Source organism: Cebus imitator, unplaced genomic scaffold (assembly GCF_001604975.1).
Source record: "Cebus imitator isolate Cc_AM_T3 unplaced genomic scaffold, Cebus_imitator-1.0 Scaffold253, whole genome shotgun sequence".
Classification (NCBI taxonomy): Eukaryota; Metazoa; Chordata; class Mammalia; order Primates; family Cebidae; genus Cebus; species Cebus imitator.
In genome coordinates, this window is record NW_016107568.1 from 870,893 (window position 1) to 891,516 (window position 20,624).

At 46.3% G+C, this 20,624-nt stretch overlaps 1 protein-coding gene and 1 pseudogene across 7 annotated transcripts in view; both read right to left on the minus strand.

Moving 5' to 3' along the window:
• Nucleotides 1-11,463, minus strand: part of STX3 (syntaxin 3) — a 49,552-nt gene extending 38,089 nt beyond the window's left edge. For 5 of the 7 annotated variants that reach the window (XM_037727993.1, XM_037727995.1, XM_017498883.2 and 2 more), the window contains exon 1: nucleotides 10,879-11,463. In XM_037727993.1, the coding sequence (XP_037583921.1) occupies nucleotides 10,879-10,908 (30 nt within the window). In that variant the 5' untranslated portion in view covers nucleotides 10,909-11,463. Of the gene's footprint in view, nucleotides 1-10,385; nucleotides 10,724-10,878 lie in introns of those variants that run through there. The other 2 variants (XM_017498881.1, XM_037727994.1) reach the window with 2 other exon arrangements.
• Nucleotides 11,464-18,199: 6,736 nt separating this feature from the next.
• LOC119467015 lies at nucleotides 18,200-18,984 on the minus strand (annotated as a pseudogene).
• Nucleotides 18,985-20,624: the final 1,640 nt, after the last annotated feature.

The window sequence follows — 20,624 nt, forward strand, 5'->3', positions numbered from 1 at the left end:
AAAAAAAAAAAAAAAAAAAAAAAAAAAAAAAAAAAAAAAAAAAAAAAAAAAAAAGAATTTTTACAAATCAGAGCGGCAAGACAGAAGAAGACAAAGATAAAGGAAGTCATCCCAGATGAAAAGCACACTGTTCACCAGCTCTGATTTTCTTCCTGACAGAGGTGCCAGACCCCAGAGAGACAAGAGCCTCCCAGGAAAGTTTCTAGGTCAAAGGAATAACAGAGACGAAAGGATATGGTCTTTAACTTCCCACAGTGGGACATTAAAGGTTTGTGGGCTGGTGGGGCAGGACTCCTCCTGGCACAACCAGGTGAGTACAAATTCTTGCACCTCTCTTCTCCAAATTTAAACAATTATTTGCTCCGGAGACACAGATCCTTCTTTATAAATCCAGATTATCTCCCAGTAAATGTAACTCAAAGAGACAATGACATAGTGACACTTGGTTTTTACTTTTTTTTTTTTTGAGAGAGTCTTGCTCTATATTCCAGGCTGGAGTGCAGTGGTGCAATCTCAGCTCACTGCAACCTCTGCCTCCTGCATTCAAGCAATTCTCCTGCCTCAGCCTCCCGAATAGCTGGGATTACAGGTACACACCACCATATCCGGCTAATGTTTCTATTTTTAGTAGAGACAGGGTTTCACCATGTTGCTCAGGTGGGTCTTCAACTCCTGACTTCAGGTGATCCACCCGCCTACATCTCCCAAAGTGCTGGGATTACAGGCGTGAGCCACCACACCCAGCCTGATACCTGGTTTTTCTACCCACATCCCCAAACTGCCTCCCTCCAGATGAGGGTCCGGGGAGTCCTAAAGACAAACACCATCACTTATACAAGGGTTACACCGACACACGTACACACCCATGCACACACTGCCCAACATCTGGTTTTTCCAGTCCCTCTTCTTTAAAGAGCCAGAAAAATTCTGAATGTGTAGGTTCTCAACAGGCACCTGGTGCTCTCTGCTTCCTATTTAAAGAGTCAGATGACTCTTCTCCAGTGCCCAGTTCTCTCACTAAGCTGTACTTTCTCTTCCAGTGAAACCCTCCCAGAGAGGACACTTCCCCTTTTCTTTTAAATGTGACTTTCCCAACACACTCCTCAGATGAAATCAAGAGGAAATCGACAATGATATCCTAAGTGGGCCTCATGCTTTTACTTTGAAGAAAGCCCTAGCTGAACAACTTGAGGAATGAATTAGCCCTATTTGAAAGATGAAGACACTGCAGAATAAACCCTATCAGTGAGTGCAAGGCCAGAGAGCCAGTGGACAACTGGACAAGAGCCAAGGACCCTGACAACCCCACTCCACCCACTGTGCCCCAACAATAATAACAACAGATAATGTGTATGTTGTTGCAGGCACTTTTGTGGTTTCAAATGTATTAATTCTCACATCATCCCTATGAGGGACAAATATGACTATCCCCATTTCCAGATGAGACAACTGCTTAATTAGATTAAATAATTCATCCTAAATGATTCAGCTAATAAATGACATCATTAGGACTCACAGGCAGGACTATGGGAGCCCAGGGCTCCTGCTCTTCCCCACTACACACACTTGAAAGTACCCTCCCTCTCCACTCCAGCTCAGTAAACACGCTCTTGCTTATTTCAGGGGATGCCGCAACATCCATAAACTAAGTTGGATTAATCTATATGCATAAGTGAAAAAGATACCAGCGTATATAATCCAACTCAGGCAGTCAGATGTACTCTGTATCTCTACTTTGAAGAAAGCCCTATATCCCTACAGAGAGTCCTGTATCTCCGTATCTCTACTTTGAAGAAAGCTCTGTATCTCTCCAGAGATACAGAGTTGAAAACCTGGCTCTTCCACTTAATAGCTATATATGTTCTTAAGTTACTTAACCTCTCTGTGCCTCAGTTACCTCATTTGTGGCATGACAAGAATAATCTGCTCATAGAATTGTTGTGATGATTAAATCAGTACTACAGGTGAAATGTTTAGAGCAATGCTGGGCATGTATTAAAACACCCAAGATCATGCCATCTAAAGCAGAAAATTGGGCCTTGTTTTTGCTAAGAAGAGTTTCTGTTAAAGATGCAATTCTAATGCCAACTCTTAGATGGCAACACCAGATGTCTCAGGAGGAGAGAATTTCATATATTCATTGGCATTTACCTCATGTGTTTTAAATCTGTCATTTTTCTACTATATGCTTTAAAGAAACAGAGCTCCCTTTCAATTCTTCTTCTACTACTTCTCCCAAATTTTGATATTTACCACTCTTGTGATCATTCATTTCTAAACAGTTTGTCATTTCTACTTTGATTTATCTTTAGCCCAACAGCTTTTTAGGCAGGTATTCTTACATTTCCAAAATGGATAAGCCTGGGGAGAACAATTATTGTATTAATTTCTAATTGTATCACTATCAGGAAACAGCTTATATGACTTTTGTTCTGTGAGATTTGGCATTTTCTTTGTNGTGTCTTTTTTTTTTTTTTTTTTTTTTTTTTGAGTTTGTTTCGCTCTTTCCCCCAGGCTGGAACGCAGTGATGTGATCACGGCTCACTGCAACCTCTGCCCCTCCAGGCTCAAGTGATTCTCCTGCCTCAGCTTTCTAAATAGCTGGGATTACAGGTACGTACCACCGCACCCAGATAATTTTTTGTATTTTTAGTAGAGATGGGGTTTCACCATGTTGGCCAGGCTGGTCCCAAACTCTCGACCGCAGGTGATCGACCTGCCTCAGCCTCCCAAAGTGCTAGGATTATAGGCATGAGCCACTGTGCCCGGCCTTCCTTGTGTCTCAATACATGGTATTTCTCAATCTTCTATGTGTGTTTCAAAAGAACTTGCATTCTGTTTGCTGTATACAAAAATCACTGAAGTCCAATTCCCCACATGCCATCTTACATTACAGGTGGCACGTGCCTGTAATCCCAGCTACTGGGGAAGCTGAGGCAGGAGAATCACTTGAACCTGGAGGGGCAGAGGTTGCAGTGAGCTGAGATCACATCACTGCATTCCAGCCTGGGCGAAAGAGCAAAACTCAAACTCAAAAAAAAAAAAAAAAAAAAAAAAAAGACACAAAGAAAATGCCAAATCTCACAGAACAAAAGTCATATAAGCTGTTTCCTGATAGTGATACAATTAGAAATTAATACAATAATTGTTCTTCCCAGGCTTATCCATTTTGGAAATATAAGAATGCTTTTGCTTCTCCAGACCTGAAGTAGGTCTAGAGAAGAAGAATAAAAAGTCCCAAGAATGAAAGAAGTTGGAGGTAAGAGGCCCTCTAGGGAGATGTATACTAATGAGGAATCTGTGGCTGGGAAGATTAATTCATCCAGCAACACAGTTAATAAGGAACAAGGCCAAGATTAGAACCCCGGGTGGTCTAATCCAATGTTCTCTGCTTCATTAACTCAGAGAGGCATCTCAGGGTCCTATCACCAATCAGCACAGCCACAATGTTCCATGCAAAGTAACAGATTCATTTGTTCATTCATTCATCCAGCAGTATTTATTGCACATCTAACATATGCCAAGCAACGGTTCACATAATACACCACCACATGACACATGATGACAGTGCTTAGCCCAAGGAATTATACACCCAAGAGAAGATGCAGTGCCCAACCCTGCCTGAATTCAAGGTCGAGCCTGGGGAAGATGGAAGCTTATTAGAGAATGTTGGCAGATGTGACTCCTGGGAGAAATTTTGATGAATGAGTGTATTTACCCAAAGGAAACCTACAAGAAGGTCATTCAGGGTGAGAAGATCACACTTTCTTCCTGCTTTCTCTCTCATCCCAGGAGCCATTCAAGGAAGACCTTCTTCCTCCTGAAGATCTCAGGTGTCCTTAGCTCCTTCCTTCTCTACCCCACACTTCTTCCCTCTCTGACTTCCTCTCCCTTCCCCTGTCTCCTGTCCTGGACTCTGGACCCCACCATGGCATTCAGTTCTCAAGGACACAGAGAGGAGGAAGAAAGGAACTAGTACTGTCTTACTCCATCCTCAGCCTTCTCTCCAACCCTTCCTTTCAGCCCCTGTGCCACAAGCCTCCTCCCCCTCACGGTCATTCTAGAATACTTAACAGTGACAACACGTAGCCTTCATGGAACACTCAACATGTGCTGAGTGAGGATCCTTCTAAGATGTGTGCCTTCTAGTGACCATGACAGTTCATCCCTAGGCCGGTCTTCTGGGGCCATTCCCCATCTTACAGCTGAGAAAACTAAAGTGTAAAGACACCAAGCGGCCTGCCCAAGAGCCTGCGGACAGTGGGCACCTGAGCTGGGGGGTGCTTGGGCAGCTGACTGCGGGGCCTTTGTCCTCAGCCATCTGGAGTGATGCCTCTTAACGGCTGCCCCACCTCCACCCCAGCTGTAGCATGTAGCACCGGCCACAGGAAACGTGCTTCCAGGGCACTAGAAAACAGATGCCAGAGCCCCGCCGACAAGGTCACAAAAAACAAGGAAAGTCTAAGCAACTGTCACGGGCCAGAGGAAGCTAAGGAGACGTGACAACCAAATGCAATGTGGTGTCCTGGATCGCATCCTAGAACAGAAAGAGGACATTAGTGAAACCCAAATGAAGTCTGAAGTTGGCTGAATAGTCATCTACCAATATCGGTCCCTTAGTTTTGCTAAGTGTACACCGTAGTGTAAAATGCAAACAAGTGAGGGAACCAGGGGAGGACTAGACAGGAACTCTCTGTACTATCTTTGTACTTTTCCGTAAATCTAGAAGTAGCCTAAAATTTAAAAATTTACTTAAAAAAAAAATCCTGATGCAATACCAGACTGTCCTAACCCAGGGAGCTGAACATACCCAGACGGTGTTTGCTCCACTCATCTCTTTAGGTGGGGGGTTGAACTTTGCTCAGTTTCCAGATAGAGACTGGGGAAGGTTGCCATGGAAATGGTCCAATGCCAGAAAGCAGGCTGCCCTGAGAGAGGGGATGGGGTGGGGGCAGCTGCAGAGGGGCCTAACGTAAAGGTGGCTGGAGATAAGGCCCCTCAGGGACGACAGAATCTGCGGGTAAATACAGTTAGAGAATATCCCCATTCATCGACGGGATGGTTTGGCTTACGGCTTTACAGGCTTTGGGCTGAGAAGGTAGAAGAAAGAATGTAACACGCATGGTCTGTGCCCTCCCAGAGTGCAGGACCTAACAGAGCCAGCAATATCTGAAATTGCAGTACCATGTGGCTCTTTGCATACACCGCCAAAAATAAAGTTTGTGGGGTCCGAGGAAAGGCACGGTCAGTGCTGTCAGCCTGGGAAGCTGGATGACACTGGAACGGAGAGTAAGAGATATGTAGAATTTTACCAGGAGAAAAATGAAGTAGCTAAATGTTCACCATGACAGCCACATCTTCTCCTTCACTATCTTTCTAAATAAGGGCAACCTTCCATGTTGTCTTGGGCTAGGCGTTTAGGTATAGTTAGCAGCCTTGGAACTCTGTCCTTGGGGATGGACCTGTAAGCTCTGGCTTCATTAGCAAATACATGGGTTCCCTCAGTAAATGTTCCACTTCAGGTAGGTAAAGTTTCACCAGCCCACAGGGAATGGAGCAAGAAAAATAAGTTGTAATAATGAGTAAAGGATGTGTTAGGGCCAAGCTGTTGTTAATCAACTAACAGACAAAGTTTAATATACGCCTATCATGCAGAGTGCTAGGCACTGGGGCTCCACAGAACGATCATAACTGCTGTTGCCTCAGGGGCATACAGTGTGGTTAGGGAGACAATCAAATACAGTGTAAGGTGACACGAAAAACCAAGACACACACGTTCAACTCTTGAGCTCACTACTTCCCAGATGGGAATCTCAGTCAGATCTGAGCCACAATTCCTTCACTTGAAAAATGAGAGTAACATCCCAATTCCCTTGCTTGTAAAATGAGAATAATATAAAAACCCACTTTGCTTTGCAGGGTTGAGAGAATTAGAGACCAGGTATGTAAGGTACGCAGCATAAGTCTCTCTAATAGTTAGCAGCTCCTCAATAAATGATCAGTTATTATAATTGATATGGTGACAAGTACTAGAAACATTGACCTTAAAGACAAAGGACCTAGACGGCAAAGAGTCCAACTTATAAAAAGCAATGGACAGTGGTTTCAAACCCACTCCATGGTAACTCCCCCCCAAAAAAAAAACCTCACTGCAAAGCAACATGCAGCCCATGAGAGCTACAAGAATGGAGGAGAGCACTCTAGGTTGCAATTAGAGAACACTTCTTATAAAGAATGAGTTTTGGAAGATGGGTAGAAATTTTGACAAAGGCAGGGAGGACACTTTGGAGGAGAGAGAGGACAACATGAACAAGTGTCCCCCGCCCCCTTAGTTTCTGTGAATTCCCCCAACTTCCCCCACACTCACAGGAATAAAAATAAAATTAATCCCCTTCTCTCATCCAAGCATTTTCTGGCCTCCGGCTGATGGGGCTGTAATCCCCACTCAATCCCCATCACTCTCCACTCTGCTTCCCGTCTGCTCACAGAAAAACAGCTCTCCCAGAGAATGAATCCTCCCAGGTGCAGAGAAGAGGGGAGGCAGGAATCCTGACTTGTATGAAACTTTATGACTAGAAAAGGACAGAATCCCAGTGAAGCAGCAGATTGGTATGTTAAGGTTGAGTTATGATCCAAAGCACCTGACACATAAAAGTGGCTCAATAAATATTTATTAACAAATTAAGCTTTAAAGGGGAAGTACACAGCTCCACATTTCTGATGGGGTTACAATGTTATCCTAAGGAACTATGATTCCACAAAGATCCTGGAGCTTCCAGTGGGGAAGGAGGCCAACAACAGCCATTTAGGAAGGAGTAAGAAACAAGATAGAACGGAGAGAGTAAAAAGTCAGTGTGGCCTTTAGAGCCCCAGGTGGTCGATTTCATTAGCGTGTTCCTATTGGTGCTGGTCTTCAAAGTGCCATTACATCCATGTCATATCTAGTCCTCTATAGATGAGTCTCCAGGGGGGCTCAAAGCCTTCAACCTCTATTCCACACCTCACTGGCTTCTCTGTTACCATCATCGCCCTTCGATTACTGTTGGTCCTCTTGTCATGTACCACATGTCTCTGTTTTCCCTACGTGACCATTTATTTACCCTTCGATACCAGGACTGTGTATAATCCTACCTAAACTTGATGGCCAGCAGGATGTGGGGCACATGGAGGTCACAAAGTTCTGACCATGGTGATCAGCAGGTACCATACCCCAGCGACTCTGCTGATGCTCCCTTGAGTTTTATATGCTCTTGATGGTTTATACACCAATGGGAAAGTGATTAAGAAAATCTAGGATCCTTGCTTTTCTTGCTAAGCCTCAATTCTCTCACTTGTAAAATGAGAATAACATAAAAACCCACTCTCCCTTGCAGGGTTGAGAGGATTTAAGACAAGGAACTTTTACGTATCTGGTACGTAGGGTGCCTTACATATCTCCAAACACCTTTATGTATCTGAAGAGGTCAGACTGGGCTGGAAGAAGCAGCTGAGCTCAAGCATTACTTCTTCTCGGGAACCCACCCAAAGCCTCATGCCCATCTCCCATCTTCCAAGGACTAGACAACAGGGTCTTCCTGTGGTTGCTTCTATCACAAGGATGGTATCCTCATGTCTATTTCTTCTGTTTCTTCCAAGCGTGAACTTTCTAAGGGCCAGGAACATGTGTTTATCACCACTATACTCCACCATCTAGTGTGAGGACTGGCGCACAATAGGTACTCAGTACTTAGTAAATGTTTGCTGAATGAAAACAGGGCCAGGCAAAAGATCACTAGACTCAGGAGATTCAAAGTTCAGCTGCTGAGAAATCAGAGAGAACCATGTCCTGAGATAGGCTGGGTGGAGACACTGCACATTCCCGGCAAGCCTGTCCTCTGTCACTGAAGAAACAGCCTGTCAAGAGAGCCTACCAGGAAGAGAAGTGTAAGAGATGAGATGAAATGACATCAGGTAAGTCAGGTGTGTGACCATGGCCTCATGAAAGGATGCGCTTCTGTGTGGACATTGCTACCAGCAGGCCAAGACAAGGGAACTCACAATAACAGTGGCGGGTGATTGTCACAGATTATCTCATTTTACTCTCACAATGATCCTATGGGAAAAGGGCGATGATCCACTTTACAGGGGCTACTCTGAGATCTCAGTCCCTGTAAACTTCAAAGCCTTACCACAGGCTCACAGACAATGAATCATTTTATAAAACCACGCATTCTCAAGGTTGTGAAGGCCTTGTATCTCCTGGTTCACCTCCCCTCCAAGGGATGCTCAAATTCCTACAACATTCAACATCCCAACAAGCTTCCTGCCTCCTTCCCATGCTGGAGGGTACACCATCTACTCCATCCTTGGGCAGCTCTGTCCACTAAAAATGCTTTCTTACAGATTCCTCATTTCTACCCATCAACCCCACATGTTTTCCCTGTATCTACCCAGAGCAAAGCCAGTCTCAGGCAGGAAAGCTCTCCAGCTCTTGGGCGGCAGTTACCACCCCGCCTCCCCAGGGTTTAGAATGAACACCACAGAAAGAGATTGCATAGGCTGCTCGATGTGAAATTTGTTTCATACAGGTTAACGAATGCTTCTCATTGATAATGGAAATCAGGGAGAAGATGCATGTCTTGTTTCAGTGAGATTGATCCCTGGGAGTCTAGCTGGGGAGAGGGGGTAAGAGGAGGTGAATTGGACACCAAAATCCACGTAAACCTTAACAGTCTTCACAGAAACCTATAATAACGCCAGAAGGGGCTTCTGAGATCAACTAAATTCCTTGTTGTACAAAGGACAAATTGAGAAGCAGAGAAGTTAAGTGACACAAAGAAACACAGTGATCAGAGTCTTGGGACCTATCACCTGCATCCCTTTGTCCCGAGCTGCCATGCATCTGCTCCAAAACGCTAGGGCAGCCACCCTGTGATTTCAGAACAATCCTCCCATAATAACACCACCATCTCCAGTCTCACTTTCACCACATCCCCAAGAGGGAAAGGGAGGAAACCCATCATTAATTCCATTTTGCAGAGGGTAACCATGAGGCACCGAGGAGAGACAAAGGGACTTGCTCAGGTTTCCCAGGCAAATTAAATGTCTTCTTGGAACTCAAAGCTCAGTTAAGACTCTTTGCTCATGGTTGACAATGAGCTATTGAAAAGAGGCCGTGGAGCATCTTCCTCTGGAAATGGATTTCCTAACAAATGGAGGAGTCTGCTGTTCAGTTTTGTATTTTTTATGGTTGGGTGTGCCAACACAGAGAGAGATTGTCAAAACCATGCTCTTCTTTTCCTTCTGCCTCCCCAGTCAGCATGCTTCAAGGGAAGGAGCACCATGGAGAGTGTCAGGAACCTGGGTTCCTTTCCTGGTCATACCCTGGCTGGCTCTGTGTCCTGGGGCATCCCTCCTACCTTGTGAGCATCAGTTGCCCCATCTATAAAAACAGGGGCAATAAATTCTTCTCGATCAGTAACCTGGACACTGTGAGGCTCAGATGACTAAGAACAAGCCTGAGGCAAGAAACCACTCCCACAACAGACAACTGTCCCTTTGCTTCTCTCACTTCCCCAGCTCTCTGTCTCCTCCGCAGCCCTGTTACCCAGAACAGGTGAAACAGACATGAAGGTCTCATCCAAGCAAGGCAGGAAAAGGATAAACTCTCGTAACATCATCAAACACTCTGCATTTTCCAAAGAGCACTCACAATCACTAGCATAATATTCGCCATTTATTAAGTCCCCCGTGCCATGCACCATAAAAGCGTTCTTATGCATGTTCTGTTGCTTTTAGACCTTACAACCACCCATTTTACAGATGAGAAAACTTAGGCTGGGAGTTTAAGGGGTCGCCAGTAAGCGGTGGAGCCAGGAGGCAACCCCAGTTCTAGTCCAGTCCAGTGCTTCCCAAACTATGTGCCCATGAGTCACCTGGGAAAACTGATGAACAACTAGATTCCGATTCTGCGTGGCTAGACGGAGACCTAAGCTGCTACAGTTGTGACGAGCTCCAATGTAGATGGACCAAACTCTTGAGTGTCGAGGGCTATATTTTAATTTTATTAAGGTAGAACCTATGCCACTGAATCTCCAAGGCTTAGCACTGGACCTCCTCAAAGAATACACTCAATAATTACGTATTGAATGATTCAATGAATAACTGTCTTAAAACCCCCTGCGTTAACCCTTCTCTATACCAAGTTCCCTTGTATCATCTGATCCTCCCAACAAATTCTTAGGGTATGAACACTCCTATGTGACAGATGCGGAAACAGAGACTCAGTAAGTAGCCTAAGGTTTTACAGCTTTTGGGCAGCAGGGCGGGAGGCAGTCTACACAGCTGTTCCAAAAGATACGGTCGGGGAGGGGGGACAACGACACGCGAGGATAACAATTACGAACCACCAGTTGGAGAGGAGCTGACCCATCCCGGCAGGTGACCGCCTCACAGCTCCAGAGTCACCAGGGAGCTCTGAGCTGCTCCCTGGGGGAAGAGGTAGCCAGACCTGGCGCCCCTCAGGAGGGAAACTGGAAAGGGAGAGGAGGCTGGTCCTGGGCGTAATGCCAGGCAGCAGTGGGCAGGTGGTGAGGGGACCCCTGACCTCATGGTGAGCCCTGCCGGGCCCAAGCACCCTCCTTGGGACCCAGCTCTGGACAGACACTGTCCAGCTTGCGGGGTGGGAGGATTAGAGGCGTTCAGGAAAATCATTGCCTAGCGATGAATCACCGGGCACATGACCCCGTGAGGAAGGGGAGGGGAGGGTGCGGAACCGGCGCGGGAAGCGGTGGGGATTTGGGGAGGGCAGGCCTCGGACTCGGGCCCCCTCCAGCCTCGACCTGGGGAGCAAAAGGAAGCCCCTCTCCCACGCAGCCCCCCGCCCGCGGCGACACTCACGGCCTTCAGCTGCTCCAGCCGGTCCTTCATCCTGGAGCCCAGGCGCCCGCAGGCAGGTAGCGCGGCCCAGGTGAGCGCGGCCCAGGTAAGCTGCCGGAAGCGGCGGCCAGGCCCGCCGGGGCGAAGGAGCTGGAGGCGCAGGTGGCGGCGGGCGGCGGCCGCGAGCCAGGAGGAGCGTCCGAGGCCACGGGAAGCCCCACCGCACCGCCCCTCCGCCCCCACCAGCGCCGCGCGCTCCAAATCCGGCTCCCGGGCCGGCGCCGGCGCAGCGCTGATCCGCCCGGGACCCGCCCCTACCTGGCCGCGCCCCGCGTTCCTTCTTAAAGGACCCGCGCCCCGCCACCGCCCGGCCGCCCGGGGCGTCTCCAGCCACCACTTCCCTAACCCGAGAGCCCTCCTGACACGCGTGGAGTCCGGGGAGAGGCCCCTGGGCCGGCGGATCCCGCCGCAGGCCGAGGAAGAGCAAGAGCGCCTGTCTGGCCCGGCTCCGCGCTACGATCCAGTTCTTAGCAGACCGGTTGCTAGGCGGGGACAAGCTCCCGAAAACAAATAACTCAAGACAATGTGATGTGGTTGGGTGTGAGTCGAGTATTCTAAAAATAACCCGCCGGGGGGAAGGCATTCTGAGGAGCGGAAGCAGCCTCGGGAGTGCTCGCAGTGAAAGTGGGGGGATGGAGGAGGTGTCCCGAGGAAAGACCTGGAGATCTGGAGATGCAGGACGGCTCGGGGCGGTCAAAGAATGTGGATCTTTTGCTTGTTGGAAGTGGGGACCGCTCCGAGAAACGTAAGCAGCTCATGTTGTTGGTGCCAGTGGAGACACTGGGCACTCACAATTTGCATACGTTTGGGAAAGTACCGTTTCTCAAGAGGACCCCGTTCCCGCGTCTGTAAATTGGAGATGATGCCCACTTCGTAGTTTGCTGTGAAGCCTGTGAGCGAGGAGGGGCTGTAAAATACAGGGCTCTGCCCTGGAGCGCTCGCCCTCCTCGCAGCCCGCTTGGTGCGCAGGTGGTTCCCAGGCGGCTTCCGCTTCCGAAAAGCAGATCGTCCCTTTATCCCGTCTTCTCCCCGCCTCCCCCTCTTTTCCCTACCCAATTTGTCTTCTTGGGAACAAATGACACATTCATCAGAGTGGAGCTCAACAAACGGGGCTGGCGAGCCGAAGATTTAATTCTCAAGAATAGGATCTGCTCTGGGTTTTCAGGTGAAAAGGCCGTAAATGTCTTTGTCATTCTAGCAGTATCTTGCCCTCTTCTGCTATCTGGGTGCGTGCTCCCTGCTGACCTCATCGGCTCCCATAAAGATGCGGTCGGGCTGTTTGAGCCGGCCCCGCGAGTCCCAGCCCTAGTCCTCTCTCGCGTCCCGCGCACTGCCTTCTGCCCGCCGCGCTCGCGGGCGGGGTGGCCCCCACTTAGTACCGGGAGGGCTTTTGCGCTCCCTGGTGGTCATACTAGGAAAGACGAGTCGATCAGAAATACTAACACCTCCTTACCTTAAGATATTTTGGGGGAGTTTGGGGGTGGGTTGGTTAGTTTGTTTGCTTGCTTGCTTGCTTGCTGTCTGTCTGTTTTTTAGACAGAGTTTCGTTTTGTTGCCCAAACTGAGTGCAGTGGTGTGATCATGGCTCTCGGCAGTCTCGACCCCCTGGCCCACGCCATCCTCCCTTCCCAGCCCCCCAAGTAGCTGGGATTCCAGTCGTCTGCCACTACACCCAGCTAATTCTTGCATTTTTTGTAGAGATGGGGTTTCTCCATGTTGCCCAGGCTGGTCTGGAACTTCCGAACTCAAGCGATCCGCCCTCCTCGGCCTCTCAAAGTGCTGGGATTACAGGCGTGCACCACCACACCCTGCCTTTAAAACATTTTTGTTGATGGCGACAGTTAGGTCCCTGCGCTTTAGGAAAATAGAGTCTTTTGAGAGTGGCAGAGCTATGAACAACCCTTCACGTTAGAAATCTGAAAAGGACCATTGGGGCCTGGAGTAAGAAATTCTTTCTACAGCAGGAATCAAGGGTGGCCTGTTAGCCTCTGTTCAAAGGGTTCCTGTTACAGGATAATTGTTTTTAAAAGAGTAAAATCATGACTTCCCTACAAATATAAAATGCACACACATCAAAGACTTTGTTTTATTCATTAATGAATGAGGAAACCAGTAAGAGGCTAACCCTGTTCAGAGGAAAACACAAAGAGCACACTCATACATAGGCAATCAGGAATGCTGAAATGAATGCATTAATAAACGCACAATTGGCCTGATTTGATGGCTCACGCCTGTAGTCTCAGCACTTTGGGAGGCTGAGGCGGGCAGATCACTTGACGTCAGTACTTCAAGACCAGCCTGGCCAACATCCTGAAACCTCATCTCTACTAAAAATACAAAAAATTAGCCGGGTGTGGTAGCGTACCCCTATAAATCCCAGCTGAGGCTGAGGCAGAAGAATCTCTGGAACCTGGGAGGTGAAAATTGCAGTGAACTGAGATCGCACCACTGGGCTCCAGCCTGGGCAACAGAGCAAGACTCTGTCTCAAAAATTTTGTTTTCCACATGTTCTCGTTCATAAGTGGGTGTTGAACAATGAGAGCACATGGACACAGGGAGGGGAACATCACACACTGGGGTCTGTTGTGGGTGGGGTGCTAGGGGAGGGATAGCTGGGGGTAGGGAGATTGGGGAAGGATAATATTAGGAGAAGGGTGACGGGGGAATGGAGGCAGCAAGCCACCGTGGCATGTGTATACCTATGTAACAATCCTGCAAGATCTGCACATGTACCCCAGAACTTAAAATTTTAAAAATGAAAAAAAAAACTTTTGTTTTAATAAAAATAAAAATTTATAAATAATAAATGCAGAACTGGCCTCAGGGTGGTGGAAGAGCAATTGCACTTCTACCAGGCAAAATTCATTTATATCTCTATGGACAAGAATTATTGGCATTCCTATGAATTTTCTACAGCTTACCAAGTTGGAAAATAGCTGCAAGATTTTATAAGGCACAAATCGTTAAAAAATCAGATAATCCAGAAAGGTGCTTTAGATAAGACTAGCATGCCGTAGGACACCCGATAATCTTTTCAGCTTTTGCCATTTTAACTTTTTTAGTTTTTCCAGACATTCACAAGGTGGCACCTTCTATAGTTGTACAGTTTCAACTGTGTTTAAAAGTTCTTTGTCAGCTTGGGCAACATAGTGAGACTCCGTTTCCACAAAAAAAATACAAAAATTAAGCTGGGTTCTGTGGTTCACGCCTCTAATCCTAGCACTTTGGAAGGCTGAGGCGGGTGGATCACCTGAGGTCAGGAGTCAAGACCAGCCTGGCCAACATGGCAAACCCCATTTCTACTAAAAATACAAAAATTTGCTGGGCGTGGTGGCGGGTGCCTGTAATCCCAACTACTCGGGGGGCTGAGGCAGGAGAATCACTTGAACCTGGGGGGTGGGGGAGCAAAGAGTGCAGTGAGCCGAGATTGTGTCACTTCACTCCAGCCTGATGAAAGGGAAAGACTCCATCTAAAAAAAAAAAAAAAAAAAAAAAAAACTAGCTGGATGCAGCGACCCATACATGTAATCCCAGTCTTTTGGGAGGCCAAGAAGTGTGGATCACTTGAGCCCAGGGGTCAAGACCAGCCTGGTCAACATAGTGAGACCTCTATCTCTACAAAAGAAAAATTTTAAAAATTAACCAGCTATAGTGCTGGGCACATGTAGTCCCCAGCTACTCAGTAGGCTGAAGTGCAGGATTGCTTGAACCCAGAATTTCGAGGCTGTAGTGAGCTATGATCATGCCACTGCACTGCAGCCTGGATGACAGAGAGGGACCTGTTTCAAAATAAATAAATAAATAAAAATTTAAAATATATATATTCCTTAAAAGAGTAAGAGGATATTCATAATGAAGCACAGGTAAAGGACAATTGGATAATTGTGGCTTTTAACTCCTTGCAATTAAAGAAATAAGCCATCTAGTGTATTTCTTCATTTGAATGTTTTAATAGCCATACTGAATTTTACTGTACTTTTTTAACTTTGTTTTTTCCTGATATCTCACAATAACTCAGGGAGGGAGTTAGGGTAGATATTATTATCCCCCACTTTATTATGAATTAAATTAAGAACAGATAAATAAGATGATTTTCCCAAGCTCACACAAGACAGTGGTTGCCTGACCAGGCTGTGGAGTCAAACTACTCAGGTCAAATCTCAGTTCTACCACTAATGATTGTGTGACCTTGGGCAATTGATTTAATGCCCCTGTGCCTCAAGGTCCTTATCCATAAGCAAAGATAATAATAATACCCATCTCAGCTAGACATGATGGCTCACACCTGGAATCCCAGCACTTTGGGAGGCCAAGGCAAGTGGATCACTTGAGGCCAGGAGTTCAAGACCAGCCTGGTCAACATGGGGAAACCCTATCTCTACTAAAAATACAAAAATTAGCCAGACGTGTTGGCACACGCCTATAATCCCAGCTACTTGGGCAGCTGAGGCAGGAGAATCACTTGAACCTGGGAGGAGGAGGTTGCAGTGAGCCTAGATTGCACCACTGCACTATAGCCTGGACAACAGAGAGACTCTAAAAAAAATAAATAATTAATAATAATAATAATAGTACCCATCTCATGGATTGTTGTGAAGATAAGTGAGTTAATGTATGTGAGAATTGTTAATTCCCTAATTCAATCACTTGAAAAAAAAATCTGCTAACCCATTATAACTGCACTGCTTTCTCAAACAGCATGGGGAACTGAGAAATGCCTGGAATATTTCATTCACAGGTAAAATAATAATCATGGTATTCAAAATTAGCATCAGCTAATGCAGCATTTTCCGACGTTAAGTTCAACAAAACAACCCATTTCAAGACGTCCTCCAAAGAAAAAAAGAGTTTGGAAAACATGGCAAAATACATCCCTCAGCTTAAGGAATCATGACTGCACATTTGCATCTTACAGGCTCTGAGTAAAGCGACGGTAAAATAGTAATTTCACTTTGATCAGCACAGTCTTCATCACACTTATTTGACCATATAATGTTTATTTCACCAAAACCCCTGTTATCCAAAGAGCTGGAGTCCTACAGATAATACTGACCCAGTAGAATATTGCTGTAGAAGATAGGAAGGGTAGGAAGTATCTATGAATAAACCAAAAAAAGATGCTTCTGTTTCTTTTCTTTCAAAGAGGGCAAAATTTCAATTCTATAGAATATGGATTATGTTTTTTGTCTTTTGGGCCTGTGATACTCTTTCAGAAAAACATAAAACTTATAGCACGCTTTTCATACTTTTCTAGATAAGGAAACAGGGACCAAGGGAGACGATTTCTCATTCTTGCACCTTCCGGTTCCCTCCTTCAGAAATGCCCTTCCTGCTCCCCTTTGCACAGTTCGAGAGCTGGAAACCTGTCAGGATGCAGCTCAAACACCACCTTCCCCCATCAGACTCGCCTTGATTCCCTTCACTGTCCTTTCTCTGAAATTTCAGTCTTACATCACGTGGACCTTGGTGTGACTGTGGTGTGAGCTCTTGAGTCTTAACTAAACTTTTAACTTCCTTCAAAGCAGGTGCTGCTTCTTACTTTTCTACTTCCTGGTCCAATCACAGGTGGGGACACAGTACATAGCAGAGTTAAATAAAGAGTTGTTTACTGTCTTTTGAGTGCTGTTGAATAAATAAGTCACTAAATAGTCAATGGGTAAAAGAATAAATGAGCTTCCCAAACTCTACAAAAAACACACACACACACACACACACACAATAAGCCATGGAAACACTGATAACCATTGCTGGAGACGACTGACCGTCACGAAAATGACCATCATTCTACTCAGACTACTCAGTCATGGAAATGAGTCCTTTCCACTCCCAGTGTCCAGTCATTGTTTATCTTCGCTTCATTAGCTTTGCTCTACTTGAATCCAGATTTGAACCAATATGCCCCCTCTCCAACCCAGGGAGACTCAACTGACAAAGCAGTTTTTACATATTATGCACACTTAGCCTGGGATAGACAGAACAGGAGAATATGAGATATGTGTAAGAGAGACAGAGAGAAGGAAAGAGAAATGAGAAGGATGAAGAGGAGAAGAGGGGAGGAGAAGGAGGGAGAGAAAGGAAAGGAAACAGGGGAGGGGAATGAACAGTCATGGGTAGAACATTTCAGAGGCAGGCTGATACAGAGCCAGAGATTAATATAGAGACCAATAAGCGCCTGTATAAAGGTAAGAAAAGAGGTCGGGCATGGTGGCTCACACCTGTAATCCCAGCACTTTGGGAGGTCAAGGTGGGCAGATCACCTGAGTTCAGGAATTTGAGACCAGCCTGGCCGACATGATGAAACCCCATCTCTACTAAAAATACAAAAATTAGCCAGGTGTGCTGATGTGGCACCTGTAGTCCCAGCTACTTGGGAGGCTGGGGTGGGAGAATGCTTGAACCCAGCATGTGGAGGTACAGTGAGCCAAGATTGTACCACTGCACTCCAGCCTGGACAACAGAGCAAGACTCTTATCTCAAAACAAAAAAGAAAAGAGAAGCTACCTAAATCCCAAAACTCCAGTATTTTCCCCATCACCTTTCCCTGGAATAGAAATTAAGATGAAAGATTATTAATTCAAAAAAAGCACCAACTCAGTGGTCCCAGTTTATTTGCATCCTATTCCTGGTTTAGCGCCTGCCCATATGTGCACTGTTTGGGCCTGCTGAGAACCCGAGAACAACAACTGGACGTCAGTCCAAGGTAGGGCAGATTTAGATTTACCTGATGTTGAAGAGGGCAATAACCACATTGGCTGCCATATCTCCCTTTTTTTTTTTTTTGAAACAGAGTCTCGCTCTGTGCCCCAGGCTGGAGTGCAATGGCAAAATCTCAACTCACTGCAATCTCCACCTCCTGGGCTCAAGTGATTCTCCTGCCTCATCCTCCCAAGTAGCTGGGATTATAGGCACCCACCAGCATACCCAATTAATTTTTGTATTTTTAGTAGAGACAGGGTTTCACCAGTTTGGCCAGGCTGGTCTCAAACTCCTGACCACAAGTGATCCACCCACCTTGGCCTCCCAAAGTGCTGAGATTACAGGGGTGAGCCACTGCTCCCGGCCCATATCTCCCTTTAAAAGTCACAAAGTATTTTCACTTAATGTGTCTATTAACCCTCAGAAGTACCCCCCCGCCCCCAGAATTTGGATCCTGCAGGTATTGTAATCTCTATTTTGGAGGTGAAGAACCTGAGGCTGGGAAATGGAAAATGACTTTTCAAACATTATATAACTAGGACGAAGTAACAGTATAAAACACAATGAACTGTTGTCCTCCTCCTTCTCATCTTTCCAGCAGTATGCCATGTGTCTCTGCCCAGACGTATTGAAGAGTGGCACGTGTTTAGAGCAGCAGGACCCTTGTCATTGCTCTCTTCAAAGCATCCTTAAGTTCTCTGTTCCTCATGCTATAGATCAAGAGGTTCAGCACAGGATAATGAAGGTGTAAACCACAGACACTACATGGCCCCTCTCAGGAGAGTAACTGGAGTTGGGACACAAGTAGACCAGGCTTGTACATGCGTCCTGGAGAAGAACCACAGTCAGGTGGGAGGAGCAGGTGGAGAAGGCCTTGTGCCTCCCCTCTGCAGACACAGTGAAGACATAGGAGAGAATGATGAGCAGGAAGGGGACGGTGAGAATGGGGATGCTGACCATAAACAGAGTGGCCTTATGGACCCGGGTGTCTGCACAGGCCAGTCTCATGACAGGAAGGACATGAAAGTAGAACATGCTGATTTCTTTGCTGCTGCAGAAAGGGAGCTGGAAGATAAGCACAGCCAGCTGCATAACCAGCAGCACCCCAGGGCCAGTTGGACACACAACCTCCAGCTCATGATGAGGCCGTGACACAGAGGATGATGGACAGCCACGAACCAGTCAAAGGCCATGACGGCCAGCAGGATGCAGTCAGCACAGCCCAGGAAGATGAAGAAGAGCATCTGGGCTCCACAGCCAGGCAGGGAAAGGGTTTCTCCCCATGGACAGGACATTGGCCAGAGTCAGAGGGGCAACGGTGAGAGAGTAGAAGATCTCCAGAGCTGCCAAGTTTGCCAGGAAGAAGTACATGGAGGCCAGGTGTGGTAGCTCATGCCTGTAATCCCAGCATTTTTGGAGGCTGAGGCAAGTGCATCACCTGAGGTCAGGAGTTCAAGACCAGCCTGCTCAACATGGTGAAATCCCATCTATACGAAAAACACAAAAATTGGTTGTGGTGGTGAACCCCTGTAATCCCAGGTACTCGGGAGACTGAGGCAGGAGAATTGCTTGAAGCCAGGAGGCAGAGTTGCAGTGAGCCAAAATCATGCCACTGCACTCCAGCCTGGGTGACAAAGTGAGAACCTGTCTTAAAAGCAAAAAACAAATAACACTGCATTCTTTTTACGGCTGAATAATATTCCATTATATGTATATGCCACCTTTTTATTTACCCATTCTTCTGCTCGTGGACACTGAACTAGTTTCACTTTTTGACTATTGTGAGTAATGCTGGTAGGAACATTGGTACACAAATACCTTTTTGAGTCAGCACGATCTCAGCTCACTGCAACCTCTGCCTCCCAGGTTCAAGCGATTCTCCTGCCTCAGCCTCCCAAGTAGCTAGGATTACAGGCGTGCACCACCACACCTGGCTAATTTTTGTATTTTTAGTAGAGACAGGGTTTTGCCATGTTGGCCAGACTGGTCTCAAACCCCTGACCTCAGGTGACCCATCTGCCTTGGCCTCCCAAAGTGCTGGGATTATAGGCATGAGCCACCACACCCTGCTGCAATTCAATTTATTTAGAGTCTACACCCTTTCTGCTAAAGCCAGAGAAACAGTCTCTGCATAACACAGAAAGCAATATTTTTTAAAATGTTATATATAATGGTTTACATATTTTAGGGGTACATGTGACATTTTGATAGCTGTATACAATGTGTTACGATTAAATAGGGATAATTGGAATATCCATCACCTCAAATATTTATCTTTGTGCTGGGAACATTACAATTCTTCTCTGCTAGCTACTTAGAAATATACAATAAATTATCGTTACTGTGATTTCCCCACTCTATTGAACACTAAAATTTATTCTACCTAAGTATTTTTGCATGCCTTCATGAACTTCTCTTCATCCTCCCTCCCTGCTTCCATTCTCGGTCTCTGGTAACCACCATTCTATTGTCTACCTCCACGAGATCCACTTATTTAGCTCCTACATGTGAGTGAGAAAATGTGATATTTGTCTTCCTCTGCAGAAGGCACTATTTGGCAGTACTTTATTAATTCCAACCGCACAAAATATTACTAACCTTCTCTTTCTTCTTTCAGTTCTACATTTTATTCTCCCAGTCCACCCCTCTCTCTCCATTTCTTTTGCCTTTCTTTCACTCCATTATCTATGCCCCCTAAGTATGGTTCTCTATTTGCTGAATTTATTTATTTATTTATTTACTTATTTACTTATTTTGAGACAGAGTCACTCCATCATCCAGGCTGGAGTGTAGTGGTGCAATCTCAGCTCACCACAACCTCTGCCTCCTGGGTTCCAGGGATTCTCCTGCCTCAGCCTCCCGAGTAGCTGGGATTACAGGCACCTGCCACCATGCCCAGTTAATTTTTGTATTTTAGTAGACATGGGATTTTACTATGTTGGCAGGCTGGTCTCAAACCCCTGACCTCAGCCTATTTGCTGAATTTAATGTGCCTTAAATGGTTCTCTATT